This window comes from Oncorhynchus kisutch, linkage group LG26, assembly GCF_002021735.2.
Source record: "Oncorhynchus kisutch isolate 150728-3 linkage group LG26, Okis_V2, whole genome shotgun sequence".
NCBI lineage: Eukaryota > Metazoa > Chordata > Actinopteri > Salmoniformes > Salmonidae > Oncorhynchus > Oncorhynchus kisutch.
In genome coordinates, this window is record NC_034199.2 from 52,478,520 (window position 1) to 52,495,318 (window position 16,799).

General features: G+C 42.4%; 1 protein-coding gene across 1 annotated transcript; it reads left to right on the forward strand.

Moving 5' to 3' along the window:
- Positions 1-3,119: 3,119 nt before the first annotated feature.
- On the forward strand, positions 3,120-8,889 carry LOC109876155 (neurexophilin-2-like). Its single transcript, XM_020468626.2, has 2 exons — positions 3,120-3,245; positions 6,990-8,889. The coding sequence occupies exons 1-2, from the start codon at positions 3,120-3,122 to the stop codon at positions 7,785-7,787; spliced, it is 924 nt and encodes a 307-aa protein (XP_020324215.1). The 3' UTR covers positions 7,788-8,889.
- The last annotated feature ends 7,910 nt before the right edge of the window (positions 8,890-16,799 follow it).

Consider the following 16,799-nt stretch of genomic DNA (forward strand, 5'->3'; position numbering starts at 1 on the left):
TTGGGCAAGTTGATGTGGGGGGTGCAGAGCTGTTGACCGGGGTAGGGGTAGCCAGGTGAAAAGCATGGCCAGCCGTAGAAAAATGCTTATTGAAATTCTCGATTATTGGTGGTGACAGTGTTACCGAGCCTCAGTGGAGTGGGCAGCTGGGAGGAGGAGCTCTTATTCTCCATGGATTTAGCAGTGTCCCAGAACGTTTTGGAGTTTGTGCTACAGGATGCAAATGTCTGTTTAAAAAAGCTAGCCTTTGCTTTTCTTAACCAAGTCCTAATGCAATGGGACACCATAAATCGTTCTCAGATTATTACCAATCCCACAAGGTATAATTTTTAACACCCAGAAAAGGCTACTCTTCTTGATGTTATCCTCACAAACAATCCTAACAGGTATCAGTCTGGTGTTTTCTGGAATGACCTTGATCACTGTTTTTACAGCCTGTGTTCGTAATGGCTGCTCAATGAAACGACCTGTCCTGACCTGTCATAGACGCTTGCTAAAAGACTTTACTGAGCAAGCCTTCCTTCATGAACTGGCCTCTATAAGATGGTATAGAATCAGCTTGATCCCCTCTTTCGAAGATGCTTAGACCTTCTTTTTTTATATTTTCAGTGGTATTGTTAACACACCCCCATAAAGAAAATGAGAATTAAAAACAGGTTCAGCCCCTGGTTCGACCGTGATCTTGCAGAGTTACTCCACCTCAAGAATTGCATTTGGCGAAAGGCTCGGCACACGCATACTCAGGCTGACTGGCTCTCGTTCAGGCAAATGAGAAATACGTGCACTCAGGCTATCCAGAAGGCTAAAGTTAGTTACTTTAAGGAGCAGTTCTCTCTCTGTGGGTCGAACCCCATCCAACATTTCCTCATCTCGCACCCATTCTAATGCGACTGTCCCTGATGCTTCTCTCTCTTTTTCCTGTGCACTGCTACAAAGATCCTCCCTGCAGGCAGTCACTGAGTACGAGGTGATTAAGGAGCTCCTGAAACTTGACCCCCACCCCCAAAAAAATATCTGGGTCAGATGGTTTAAACCCTTTCTTCTTGTTGCCCATATCATCGCCAAGCCTATCTCCAACCTTTTAACCGATCTCTTCTTTCTGGGGAGGTTCCCATTGCTTTGAAGGCAGCCACAGTTCGTCCTTTATTTAAAGGGGAGATCAAGCTGATCCTAATTGTTATAGGCCTATTTCTATTTTTCCCTGTTCATCAAAAGTGTTGGAAAAACTTGCCAATAATCAGCTGACTGGCTTTCTTGATGTCTATAGTATTCTCTCTGGTATGCAATCTGGTTTCTGCTCAGGTTATGGATGTATCACTGCAACCTTAAAGGTCCTTAATGATGTCACCATTGCCCTTGATTCTAAGCAATGTTGTGCTGCTATTTTTATTGACTTGGCCAAAGCTTCTGATACGGTACACCATTCCATTCTTGTGGGCCGGCTAAGGAGTATTGGTGTCTCTGAGGGACCTTTGGCCTGGTTTGCAAACTACCCCTCTCAAAGAGTGCAATGTTTAAAGTCCGAACATCTGCTACAGCCTGTCACCAAGGGAGTACATCAAGGCTCAACCCTAGGCCCCACACTCTTCTCAATATACATATGTACAGTGCATTCAGAAAGTATTCAGACCCCTTGACCTTTTCCACATTTTATTACGTTACAGCCTTATTCTAAAATTGATTAAAAAAAACAAATATTTCCCTCATCAATCTACACCCATAATGACAAAGCAAAAACAGATTTTTTGACATTTTTGCAAATGTATATAAAAAAAAATGAAATCACATTTTCATAAGAATTCAGATCCTTTACTCAGTACTTTGTTAAAGCACCTTTGGTAGATATTTAAGCCTGGAGTCTTCTTGGGTATGATGCTACAAGCATGGCACACCTGTATTTGGGGAGTTTTTCCCATTCTTCTCTGCAGATCCTCTCAAGCTCTGTCAGGTTGGATGGGGAGCATTGCTGCACAGCTATTTTCAGTTTTCAGGCCTCTCCAAAGATGTTCGATCTGGATCTGGCTAGGCCACTCAGACATTCAAAGACTTGTCCCGAAGCCACTCCTGCGTTGTTTGGCTGTGTGCTTCGGGTTGTTATCCTGTTGGAAGGGGAATCTTCGTCCCAGCCTGAGGTCCTGAACGCTCTCAAATTAAATTGTATCAAAATGTATTGGTCACATACACACGGTTAGCAGATGCTATTGCAAGTGTAGCGAAATGCTTGTGCTACTAGTTTCGACAGTGTAGCAATATCTAACAAGTAATCTAACAATTCCACAACAACTACCTAATACACACAAATCTAAGTAAAGGAATGGAATAAGAATATATAAATATATGGATGAACAATGACAGCGCGGCATAGGCAAGATGGTATAAAATACAGTATATACATATGAGATGAGTAATGCAAGATATGCAAACATTATTAAAGTGGCATTACTAAAGTGACTAGTGATCAATTCATTAAAGTGGCCAATGATTTCAAGTCTGTATGTAGGCAGCAGCCTCTCTGTGTTAGTGATGGCTGTCTAACAGTCTAATGGCCTTGAGATAGAAGCTGTTTTTCAGTCTCTCGGTCCCAGCTTGGATGCACCTGTACTGACCTCGCCTTCTGGTAGCGGGGTGAACAGGCAGTGGCTCGGGTGGTTGTTGTCCTTGATGATCTTTTTGGCCTTCCTGTGACATTGGGTGCTGTAGGTGTCCTGGAGGGCAGGTAGTTTGCCCCCAATGATGCGTTGTGCAGACCGCACCACCCTTTGGAGAGCCTTGAGGTTGAGGGCGGTGCAGTTGCCGTACCAGGTGGTGATACAGCCCGACAGGATGTTCTCAATTGTACATCTGTAAATGTTTGTAAGGGTTTTTAGGTGACAAGCCACATTTCTTCCGCCTCCTGAGGTTGAAGAGGTGCTGTTGAGCCTTCTTCACCACAGTCTGTGTGGGTGGACCATTTCAGTTTGTTAGTGATGTGAACGCAGAGGAACATCAAACTGACAGGTAAGGTGGAGGTGATATGATCCTTGACTAGTCTCTCAAAGCACTTCATGATGACAGAAGTGAGTGCTACAGGGCGATAGTCGTTTAGTTCAGTTACCTTTGTATTCTTGGGTACAGGAACAATGGAGGCCATCCTGAAGCATATGGGGACAGTAGACTTGGATAGGGAGAGATTGAATGTGTCCGTAAACCTGTTCTGTGCATGCTCTGAGGACACGGCTGGGGATGCCATCGGGGCCAACAGCCTTGTGAGGGTTAACATGTTTAAATGTCTTACTCACGTCGGCCATGGAGAAGGAGAGCCCACAGGTAGTGGGCTGCATCGGGGGAACTGTATTTTCCTCAAAGAGGGGTTTAGTTTGTCTGGAAGCAAGATGTCGGTGTCCGTGACGTGGCTGGTGCTCCTTTTAATAGTCACAGTAGTGACAACATCTCCTATACACGTCCTTATAAACTCACTCACCGAATCAGCGTATTCGTCAATGTTGTTGTTTGACGCAATACGAAACATATCCCAGTCCACGTGATGGAAGCAGTCTTGGAGCTTTTGAATCAGATTGGTTGGACCAGCGTTGAACAGACCTGTGCAGCTGGGTACTGGACTTCCTGACGGGCCGCCCCCAGGTGGTGAGGGTAGGTAACAACATCTCCACCCCGCTGATCCTCAACACTGGGGCCCCACAAGGGTGCGTTCTGAGCCCTCTCCTGTACTCCCTGTTCACCCACGACTGCGTGGCCACGCACGCCTCCAACTCAATCATCAAGTTTGCGACGACACCACAGTGGTAGGCTTGATTACCAACAACGATGAGACGGCCTACAGGGAGGAGGTGAGGGCCCTCGGAGTGTGGTGTCAGGAAAATAACCTCACACTCAACGTCAACAAAACTAAGGAGATGATTGTGGACTTCAGGAAACAGCAGAGGGAACACCCCCCTATCCACATCGATGGGACAGTAGTGGAGAGGGTAGTAAGTTCTAAGTTCCTCGGCGTACACATCACAGACAAACTTAATTGGTCCACCCACACAGACAGCATCGTGAAGAAGGCGCAGCAGTGCCTCTTCAACCTCAGGAGGCTGAAGAAATTCGGCTTGTCACCAAAAGCACTCACAAACTTCTACAGATGCACAATCGAGAGCATCCTGTCGGGCTGTATCACCGCCTGGTACGGCAACTGCTCCGCCCACAACCGTAAGGCTCTCCGGAGGGTAGTGATCACCGGGAGCAAACTACCTGCCCTCCAGGACACCTACACCACCCGATGTCACAGGAAGGCCATAAAGATCATCAAGGACAACAACCACCCGAGCCACTGCCGGTTCACCCCGCTATCATCCAGAAGGCGAGGTCAGTACAGGTGCATCAAAGCTGGGACCGAGAGACTGAAAAACAGCTTCTATCTCAAGGCCATCAGACTGTTAAACAGCCATCACTAACATTGAGTGGCTGCTGCCAACACACTGACTCAACTCCAGACACTTTAATAATGGGAATTGCTGTAAAATATATCACTAGCCACTTTAAACAATGCTACTTAATATAATGTTTACATACCCTACATTATTCAACTCATATGTATACGTATATACTGTACTCTATATCATCTACTGCATCTTTATGTAACACATGTATCACTAGCCACTTTAAACTATGCCACTTTGTTTACATACCCTACATTACTCATCTCATATGTATATACTGTACTTGATACCATCTACTGCATCTTGCCTATGCCGCTCTGTACCATCACTCATTCATATATCTTTATGTACATATTCTTTATCCCTTTACACTTGTGTGTATAAGGTGGTAGTTTTGGAATTGTTAGTTAGATTACTCGTTGGTTATTACTGCATTGTCGGAACTAGAAGCACAAGCATTTCGCTACTCTCGCATTAACATCTGCTAACCATGTGTATGTGACAAATACATTTGATTTGATTTTGATTTGATTTACATAAAAAATATTCTCTGAGGCAACCCGGAACATATCCCAGTCCGCGTGATCAAAACAACGGAGGGTGCGGAGGAAGGAGGGTGCAGAGGACCTTGTCTGCATTGAGGAAGTTAGAGTAGCAGTGATCCAGTGTTTTTCCAGCGCGAGTGCTACAGTTGATATGTTGATAGAATTTCAGTAGCCTTGTTCTCAAATTTGCCTTGTTAAAATCCACTGCTACAATAAATGCAGCCTCAGGATATATGGTTTCCAGTTTGCATAAAGTCCAGTGAAGTTCCTTGAGGGCCATCGTGGTATCAGCTTAAGGGGGGATATACATGGCTGTGACAATAACCGAAGATAATTATCTTGGAAGATAATACGGTCGGATTTTGATTGTGAGGAATTCTTGGTCAGGTGAACAGAAGGACTTGAGTTCCTGTATGTTGTTACAATTACACCATGAGTCGTTAATCATGAAACACATACCCCCTTCTTCTTCTTCCCGGAGAGATGTTCATTCCTGTCGGCGTGATGCACAAAGAATCTAGGTGGCTGTACAGACTCTGACAGCATATACATACCGAGAGAGCCATGTTTCCGTGAAACAGAGTATGTTACAACCCCTGATGTCTCTCTGGAAAGCAACCCTTGCCCTCATTTCATTGACCTTGTTATCTAGAGACTGGACGTTAGTGAGTAATATACTCGGAAGCGGTGGGTGGTGTACAAGCCTCTGAAGTCTGACCAGAAGACCGCTCTGTCTTCCTCTTCTCCCTGGCAACCTTGTTTTGGGTCAGCCTCTGGAATCTGTTCAAATGCCCTGGGTGGTTCGGACAAAGTATACGCTTCGGGAAAGTCTTATTCCTGGTCGTGCTGCTGATATCCAATAGTTCTTCCCGGCTGTATATAAAAACACTTAAGATTTTCCGGACTAACAATGTAAGAAATAAGTTCTAAAAAATGAAATACTACAAAGTTTCCTAAGGATTAGAAGCGAGGCAGCCCTCTCTGTCGGCGCCATCTTGATGATACTGACACTCAGAACTAAAGTTTCACGTAATTGGTCAGCTGCTTGATTAAAGGGGCAGTGGAGTTAAAAATGGGATTTCCTGTATTTTTTAAAGAATATTTCCACACTGAGGTCGAAATAACTATCTGAAATTGTGAACATGATAATGCCCTTTTTGTGTAAGTCTTTCCTAACGCCCACATGATCAGCATTTCAATGACCAAAGGCTCAGGGAAAAAATTCAATATATTCATTAAATAAACACAGATGTATTAGGGATGATTTAAACATACATTTAAAAAGACTTCATGTGGCTTTATGTTCTGGGTCCATACATACAGGACATGTTAAGAGGTCAAAAATGCTAGAATGAAGAGTGAAACTGGAATGAGGAGTCCACTTTCCCTCTTTTCAAGTTATGGGCCAAATATCCCCTTCTCTTCCTAAATATGAAAAGATTTTAACACCTGCTAAATCTTGATTTGTCTAAATAACACAGGAACTACTGCCCCTTTTATCCTACATGCCCCATTCAGCCCCATTCAGCCTATTCAATTGTTTCACGAGAGATTACTCATAACGTAGTTTCGCATAGCCACACCTCCAAACCATGTTGTTGTCACTTATAGTGGGTCTCTATTTTCATTATTTGAAATTGAATATTATTTTGCACATACAGATGTAGGATCTTAATTTGAGCCAGTTTGCTACAGCATGAACATAATTATGCAGCCACAGAATGTGAATTATTATGTGCATTATAGTTAAGGGACATTTTTGTAAGGGTTGATACATTTTTTGTTAGGGCAAATCAAGTCTGAAATTTCAAAGTGGAAATGACAAACTTTTGAATCTTTTAAAAAACAAAAATACACTACGTTTGCATTTCCTGCTCTTCAGGAAAATTCTCAGCAACAAAAGAGTGATCAAATTAAGATCCTACATCCGTATGCATCCAGTTACTATGCAGTCTGGAATAATATGGCACAGTTAATGTCCTCTAACCTTTCCCTCTGTGTCTTTTTCTTTGTTTCTCTGTAGGTGTGGTGCAGGAAAGCCAAACAGCAGTTCCAAACAGCAGCAGAGACAGAGCTGATAGAGTGGGGGGAGGGGGACCATGAGGAGGAGTTCTCCCCCAGCGGATCCGGGGAAAATCCCAGAGTTCTCAAGCCCCTGAGGCTGTTCGCTAGGGGGGTCCCTGGAGCCCCCGGGGCCGTCGGGACCCCCAGCCTTAAACGCAACCCCATCAGGGACATGACATACCTAGAGAGCATGGAGGACTTCTGGGATTGGTTATCCAACCAGACAGATGTTCAGGCCAGCCAGGCCAGAACCAAGCGACGACCCATCATCAAGACAGGCAAGTTTAAGAAGATGTTTGGCTGGGGAGACTTCCATTCCAACATTAAGACTGTCAAACTCAACCTGCTGATCACCGGGAAGATCGTGGACCACGGTAACGGAACGTTCAGCGTTTACTTCCGCCATAACTCCACTGGCCTGGGGAACGTGTCGGTGAGTCTGGTGCCGCCGTCTAAAGTGGTGGATTTTGAGATATCTCAGCATTCCACACTGGAGACCAAAGACTCTAAAGCTTTCAACTGTCGTATCGAGTATGAAAAGACGGACCGCAACAAGAAGACAGCTCTGTGCAGCTTCGACTCCTCCAAGGTGTGTTACCAGGAACAGACACAGAGCCACGTCTCCTGGCTCTGCTCTAAGCCCTTTAAAGTCATCTGCATCTACATCGCCTTCTACAGTATGGACTACAAACTGGCGCAGAAGGTCTGCCCGGACTACAACTACCATAGTGACACTCCCTACTCTTCCACTGGCTGAAGGTCTGCCGGACTACAACTACCATAATGACACTCCCTACTCCTCTACTGGCTGAAGGTCTGCGAGACTACAGCTACCATAATGACACTCCCTACTCTTCCACTGGCTGAAGGTCTGCCCTGGACTACAGCTACCATAATGACACTCCCTACTCTTCCACTGGCTGAAGGTCTGCCGGACTACAACTACCATAATGACACTCCCTACTCCTCCACAGGCTGAAGGTCTGCCGGACTACAACTACCATAATGACACTCCCTACTCCTCCACTGGCTGAAGTCTGCCGGACTACAACTACCATAGTGACACTCCCTACTCCTCCACTGGCTGAAGGTCTGCCGGACTACAACTACCATAGTGACACTCCCTACTCCTCCACTGGCTGAAGGTCTGCCGGACGACAACTACCATAGTGACACTCCCTACTCCTCCACTGGCTGAAGGTCTGCCGGACTACAACTACCATAATGACACTCCCTACTCCTCCACTGGCTGAAGGTCTGCCGGACTACAACTACCATAATGACACTCCCTACTCCTCCACTGGCTGATCCTGTCTGTAGCATGTACCTGGAACTCCCATAGAGTTAGTTTGACCAAGTATTACCAACCCTGTTTGACTTTTGATAAGAAAAAGTTTATAACCAACCCTGCTTCTGTTCCGGTTAACCGTTGGGGCCGACCATTCTGTTAGTTTGACCACAATCTGGCCTACCATTCTCTTAGTTTTAATACAATATGACCAACCCTGGCCGAACGTTCTGTTAGTTTGACCACAATATGACCAACCCTGGTCGACCGTTCTGTTAGTTTGTTAGTTTGACCACAATATGACCAACCCTGGCCGACTGTTCGGTTAGTTTGACCACAATATGGCCAACCCTGGTCGACCATTCTGTTAGTTTATCCACAATATGACCAACCCTAGCCGACCGTTCTGTTAGTTTGACCACAATATGACCAACCCTGGTTCGATTGGCCAAGCCAAACCTTCTGTTCCTCCTCCTCATCATCACAATGTGTTCTTAGTAAATCCCAGTCCATTAGAACAGTCCAGGTGTGTGGTAATGGGGTAGACCATAGACTCTCACTACTACATGACACCCTGCAGATCTGTACAACAATGTCAATGTCAAATCACTTCTCAAATCACATTTTAATCACATATACAGTTGAAGTTTACATACACCTTAGCCAAATACATTTAAACTCAGTTTTTCACAATTCCTGACATTTACTCCTAGTAAAAATTCCCCGTCTTAGGTCAGTTAGGATCACCACTTTATTTTAAGAATGTGAAATGTCAGAATAATATTAGAGTGATTTATTTCAGCTTTCATTTATTTCATCACATTCCAGTGGGTCAGAAGTTTACATACACTCAATTCGTTTTTGATAGCATTGCCTTTAAATTGTTTAACTTGGGTCAAACGTTTCGGATATCCTTCCACAAGCTTCCCGCAATAAGTCGGGTGAATTTTGACCTGAGTCAGGTTTGTAAGACCTCCTTGCTCGCACACACACTAAGTTCTGCCCACAAATTTTCTATAGGTTTGACGGCCACTTCAATACCTTGACTTTGTTGTCCTTAAGCCATTTTTCCACAACTTTGGAAGTATGCTTGGGGTCATTGTCCATTTGGAAGACCCATTTGCGACCAAGCTTTAACTTCCTGACTGATGTCTTGAGATGTTGCTTCAATATATCCACATCATTTTCCTCATGAAGCCATCTATTTTTTGAAGTGCACCAGTCCCTCCTGCAGCAAAGCACCCCCACAACATGATGCTGCTACTCTCGTGCTTCACAGTTGGGATGGTGTTCTTCCGCTTGCAAACCTCTCCCTTTTCCCTCCAAACATAACGATGGTCATTATGGCCAATCAGTTCTATTTTTGTTTCGTCAGACTAGAGGACATTTCCTGATGTCGTTCTGGGTTTGATTTGCAATATTCGCACCAAAGTACGTTCATCTCTAGGAGACAGAACACGTCTCCTTCCTGAGCAGTATGGCGGCTGCATGGTCCCATGGTGTTTATACTTGCGTACTATTGTTTGTACAGATGAACGTGGTACCTTCAGGCATTTGGAGATTGCTCCCAAGGATGAACCAGACTTGTAGAGGTAAACAATTGTTTTCTGAGGTCTTGGCTGATTTTTTTCCCCCCCATGATGTCAAGCAAAGAGTTTGAAGGTTGTCCTTGAAATACATCCACAGGTACACCTCCAATTGACTCAAATTATGTCAATTAGCCATCAGAAGCTTCTAAAGCCATGGCATAATTGGAATCTGGAATTTTCCAAGCTGTTTAAATGCACAGTCAATTTAGTGTATGTAAACTTCTGACCCACTGGAATTGTGATACAGTGAATTATAAGTGAAATAATCTGTCTGTAAACAATTGTTTGAAAAATACTTGTGTCATGCACAAAGTAGATGTCCTAACCGACTTGCCAAAACTATAATTTGTTAACAAGACATTTGTGGAGTGGTTGAAAAATGTGTTTTAATGACTCCAACCTCCAAGGACATCAACTGTATATAACAACTTGAGTTATAGGAGAGGTGTCTGATAACAATAGAAGATACAGGAGTTATGGGAGAGGTGTCTGATAACAATAGAAGATATAGGAGAGGTGTCTGAAAACAATATAAGATACAGGAGTTATAGGAGAGGTGTCTGGTAACAATAGAAGATACAGGAGTTATAGGAGAGGTGTCTGGTAACAATAGAAGATAAAGGAGTTATGGGAGAGGTGTCTGATAACAGTAGAAGATACAGGAGTTATAGGAGAGGTGTCTGATAACAATAGAAGATATAGGAGAGGTGTCTGAAAACAATATAAGATACAGGAGTTATGGGAGAGGTGTCTGATAACAATAGAAGGTACAGGAGTTATAGGAGAGGTGTCTGATAACAATAGAAGGTACAGGAGTTATAGGAGAGGTGTCTGATAACAATAGAAGATACAGGAGTTATAGGAGAGGTGTCTGATAACAATAGAAGGTACAGGAGTTATAGGAGAGGTGTCTGATAACAATAGAAGATACAGGAGTTATAGGAGAGGTGTCTGATAACAATAGAAGGTACAGGAGTTATAGGAGAGGTGTCTGATAACAATAGAAGATACATGAGTTATAGGAGAGGTGTCTGATAACAATAGAAGATACAGGAGTTATAGGAGAGGTGTCTGATAACAATAGAAGATACAGGAGTTATAGGAGAGGTGTCTGATAACAATAGAAGATACAGGAGTTATAGGAGAGGTGTCTGATAACAATAGAAGGTACAGGAGTTATAGGAGAGGTGTCTGATAACAATAGAAGATACAGGAGTTATAGGAGAGGTGTCTGATAACAATAGAAGGTACAGGAGTTATAGGAGAGGTGTCTGATAACAATAGAAGATACATGAGTTATGGGAGAGGTGTCTGATAACAGGTACAGGTACAGGACAGATATACAGTTCAAACATTTTGGTCACTTAGAAATGTCCTTGTTTTTGAAAGAAAAAGCACATATTTTTGCTCATTAACATAACATCAAATTGATCAGAAATACAGTGTAGACATGGTTAATGTTGTAAATGACTATTGTAGCTGGAAACTGCAGATTTTTAATGGAACAGAGGCACATTATCAGCAACCATCACTCCTGTGTTCCAATGGCACGTTGTGTTAGCTAATCCAAGTTTATCATTTTAAAAGGCTAATTGATCATTAGAAAACCCTTTTGCAATTATGTTAGCACAGCTGAAAACTGTTCTTCTGATTAAAGAAGCAATAAAACTGGCCGCCTTTAGACTAGTTGTGTATCTGGAGCATCAGCATTTGTGCGTTTGATTACAGGCTCAAAATTGCCAGAAACAAGTCTATTCTTGTTCTGAGAAATGAAGGCGAGAACTTGCCAAGAAACTGAAGATCTCGTACAATGCTGTTTCCTATTCCCTTCACCGAACGGTGCAAACTGGTCCTAACCAGAAAAGAAAGAGGAGTGGGAGGCCCCGGTGCACAACTGAGCAAGAGGACAAGTACATCAGAGTGTCTAGTTTGAGAAACAGACAGTTGAGGACTTGTGAGGCGTCTGTTTCTCAAACTAGACACGCTAATGTATTCCAATAACATTTGTTAGAGAGGGGAATGATCAAACACTCCAAGTTAAAATACTTATTTTCTGGAATGACAACATGACAGTGATCATGGAGCAGAGATTAACTGGCGATATTGTGAGATATGACATGAGGTGTGTGGGGTAGTACTGATGTTACAGTTCTGCTCTCAAGGACACACATGCCCTTGAGAGTTATTTCCCCAAACTCTCAAAACACTGACAATAATAAAGACAGATGGTACTCTGTCCGCTGCATAAATGTTGCTTTTCCTCTTCACACACTAGACTGCCTCCAAGGCAGAAGGATAAAGGCTCTGGGATTCTATCACCTCATGTAATGTACAGTGCGTGGCAAAAGTATTCAGACCCCTTTGATTTCTTCACATTTTGTGTTACAATGCGAGATTAAAATGTATTTCATTGTCAACAATCTACTCAAAACAGTCTGTCAAAGTGTAATACAAATGTGATAACTAAATATATGTTAAGTATTCAGGCCCTTTGTTTTGGCCTAAATTAGTTCAGGAGTCAAATTTGTCTTAGCAAATCACATGGACTAACTCTGTGTGAAATCATAGGGGTTGACATGATTTTTGAATGGCTAACCCTTCCACTGTCTCCCATACATACATCTGTAAGGTCCCTTAGTCTAGTAGTGAATGGCTAACCCTTCCTCTGTCCCCCATACATACATCTGTAAGGTCCCTCAGTCTAGTAGTGAATGACTAACCCTTCCTCTGTCCCCCATACATACATACATACATACATACATACATACATACATACATACATACATACATACATACATACATACATACATACATACATCTGTAAGGTCCCTTAGTCTAGTAGTGAATGGCTAACCCTTCCTCTGTCCCCCATACATACATCTGTAAGGTCCCTTAGTCTAGTAGTGAATGACTAACCCTTCCTCTGTCCCCCATACATACATCTGTAAGGTCCCTCAGTCTAGTAGTGAATGACTAACCCTTCTTCTGTCCCCCATACATACATCTGTAAGGTCCCTCAGTCTAGTAGTGAATGACTAACCCTTCTTCTGTCCCCCATACATACATCTGTAAGGTCCCTCAGTCAAGTAGTGAATGACTAACCCTTCCTCTGTCCCCCATACATACATCTGTAAGGTCCCTCAGTCAAGTAGTGAATGACTAACCCTTCCTCTGTCCCCCATACATACATCTGTAAGGTCCCTCAGTCAAGTAGTGAATGACTAACCCTTCCTCTGTCCCCCATACATACATCTGTAAGGTCCCTCAGTCTAGTAGTGAATGACTAACCCTTCTTCTGTCCCCCATACATACATCTGTAAGGTCCCTCAGTCTAGTAGTGAATGACTAACCCTTCCTCTGTCCCCCATACATACATCTGTAAGGTCCCTTAGTCAACTAATGAATTTCAAGCACAGATTCAACTACAAAAACCAGGGAGATTTTGGAAAGCCTCATAAAGAACCACAGTGAATGGCTAACAATAAATCAGACATTGAATATCTCTTTAAACATGGTCATGTTAATTATTATGCTGTGTATTATGTATTAAACCACTCAGACACATCAAAGATACCGTTGGACTTCTGAACTGAGCTGCAGGACAGGAGTGAAACTGCTCAGGGATGTTACCATGAGGCCATTGGTGATTTTAAAACAGTTAGAGTTCGATGGCTGCGATGAGAAAACTGAGGAACAGAAAATAAGAATACAAAAAAATATATATATATATATTCCAAAACATGTTTTGTTTCAAGGCACTAAAGTAATAATGTAACAACAAAAAAACAAGGCAAAGGGATTCATTTTCTTTTGGCCTAAATACAAATCCAACACTGAGTAACTGCCTCCTTATTTTCAAACATGGCTGTGTTTGCATTATGTTATGGGTATGCTTGTCTTTGGCAAGGACAAGGGAGTTTTTAGGATAAAAATAAATGGAATAGAGCTAAGCACAGGCAAAATCCTACAGGAAAACCTGCTTCGGTCTGCTTTCCACCAGACACTGGGAGAGAAATTAATCTTGCAGCAGGACAATAACCTAAAACAGAAGGCCAAATATAGACTGGAGTTGCTTAGTAAGAAGTCAGTGAATATTCCTGAGTGGCCAAGTTACAGTTTTGACTTAATTCTGCTTAAAAATCTATGGCAAGATTTGAAGAATTAGGAAAAGAATAACGGGTACAATTATTATTGCACAATCCAGGTGTGCGAAGCTCTTGGAAACTTACCCAGAAAGTGAGAAGTAGAGGGTGTGACAGGGGCAGATGTACCAGAAAGACAGCTTTTGGAGACTGACCCAGCTGTAATCACTGCCAAATGTGTTTCTAACATGTATTGATTCATGGAGCTTAAAAATAAGTCTTTCACTTTGATTTACTTTGACTTGAATATTCTGTGTTGACTGCTGACAAAAAAATTACAATTAAATGCATTTTAATCCCACTTTGTAACAATAAAATGTGAAGAAATCCAAGGGTTATGAGTACTTTTGCAAGGCGATGTCAATCACTGGAGTCAAAGACATGTTGGTTGAGTCTAAAAAACCTGTAAATGAATCTCTAACATTATACAAATGACAAGAAGTGTATTATAATGAGCAAACTAAATCAATGTTAATATTTTAGTTCTAATCCTTTGTGCAATGCAAAGTGTGTTCTATATTTGTCTGTCTCAGTAAAGATATAAAATATATGTACAATAAATTATGTCCATTTCTTTTTATCTTTCATAAATATAGATATGAATTGTTCCTTAGTTTGTGTTTGGCAGCAATATCAAGTAGACATAGTCACATGTTATTTACTGCGGAGATAACATTATTAGTTATTATTTGTTTTTCTGCGTCATCTTGTTTCTAGTTATTGTTATGTAGGATAGAAAATAGGATATAGTGTAAGTCAAATGTTAAATATTTACTTTAAGGGATTATTTTATAAAAATGACATACCTTAAAATCTATTTAGGTTTTTATGACATTAAATTGGTGGAATTTGTTATTTTTCTGCTTACTGTAAACTATCTAGCAATGGTGTATGCTTTATTTTATTTGCTATAAATAGGTGTCCAGAAGAAAGGTGTGATGAACTCCATACATTATATCTTCCATCAGGATGATCTGATTCCTCTCAGACAGCACAGCCAACACACAGCGCAGCCAACACAACACAGCCAAAACAGCACAGCCAACACACAGCGCAGCCAACACAACACAGCCAACACAACACAGCCAACACACTGCACAGCCAACACAGCAGAGCCAACACACTGCGCAGCCAACACTGCGCAGCCAACACACTGCGCAGCCAACACACTGCGCAGCCAACACACTGCGCAGCCAACACACTGCACAGCCAACACAGCAGAGCCAACACACTGCGCAGCCAACATACTGCGCAGCCAACACACTGCGCATCCAACACACTGCGCAGCCAACACACTGGAGCCAACACACTGCGCAGTAGTTATGTAGGGCACCTTAAGATAAAAACGTAATATTCAATATCGATATGTTAGACTAAATATTAGCACTACACACTCTGGTGGATGATAACCTTCAATCTGGATAACAACACAAAACAAATCTTAAGACTAGAGAAATGTATCGACAAATATTACAAAAACAAACAACACCCAAACATGACGGAGAGTAAGACAGGGGAACCTATTTCAAAGCGAAAACGTGACTCTTCTACAGACACAGATTATTTCATATTTTCACCACTGGGAATGGTAAAGGTCGAAACCCATCTGTTAAAATCAATAAATGACAATATACTTGAATGGGTATCCTTGAATTAGTCAGTAAGGATATAAAAGATTTGAAGGCCTCGAGGTGAGTGATGAAGAAGCTGCGACATTGGAGAAAGATACAAACAAGCGAAAAGGGACAGTCAATAAGATTGAAACCGAAGTGAATGAACTTAAAAAGTTCAGAGACACAAAGATGGCTATTTTAAACATTACAAAGTAGACAAGGAAATAGACGAGGGAAATAATGAAACAATTCTAGCCCGGTTATGGATTGTAATACAACAAAAAATATAGCTTTTCTGTCTATCTTCACATATAACTAATTGGAACACAAAAGCACTAATTCAACACGGTAAAGATAAAAACTCAAACAGAAGGCACAGTATGTGTGGATAGTGTGGTGTGTGTTTCTTTTATGTTTGGGAAAGTGTGGCGGTGAGTGAGAAAGGAAATGGTTGCATATCCCAGAACCAATGTATTGCTGTGAGCCGGGGTGAGAGAGAGCTTTCAATGTTGTTCAGATGGTGGATATACTTTTATAATGAATTATACATTTAATTTATTTATTGTCCTATTATGGGGAACACATTTTTAAAAATAAATTATACATCTAATTTATTTATTTATGAACCTATATTGATGGAACGGTCCACAACCCTATACCCTAGACACCCACCTGAATGACCCAGATACTAAGGAGAAGTCCCTAACTGTTTTATGGGCCTGCTGTAAGCGGTCTAAAATGCAGTCAGAGACCAAGAGCAGCACTGCCCCGTCAAGATTCTGAGCCTGCTTGGCAGGGTCGGTCCTGCAAAGCCAAACCCCCCTAAAGGGAGAGCATAATCTACAAGGAAATTCTCAAAGCTGCTAATGAGAACCTTGACGACCTTGTACCTAGCCCGGTGGGGATTCCGGCGGGGTGCCCCCACACAGGCTGTGGCAGTGCTGGCAACACTAGCTGCAGTAACCCATGTAGAGGGGGTCACACTCAGACATTCAGAGGGGGGGTATATTATTGTGATCCTGGTGGCACAAAATCAAAAGTCTGACTGCATGGAGATGCTTGGGAATATGGACAATACGGGGGACCGTGTTGTGGGTGTTTCAGCGAAAAGGTGTGCATTTGACCTCCATCATCTAG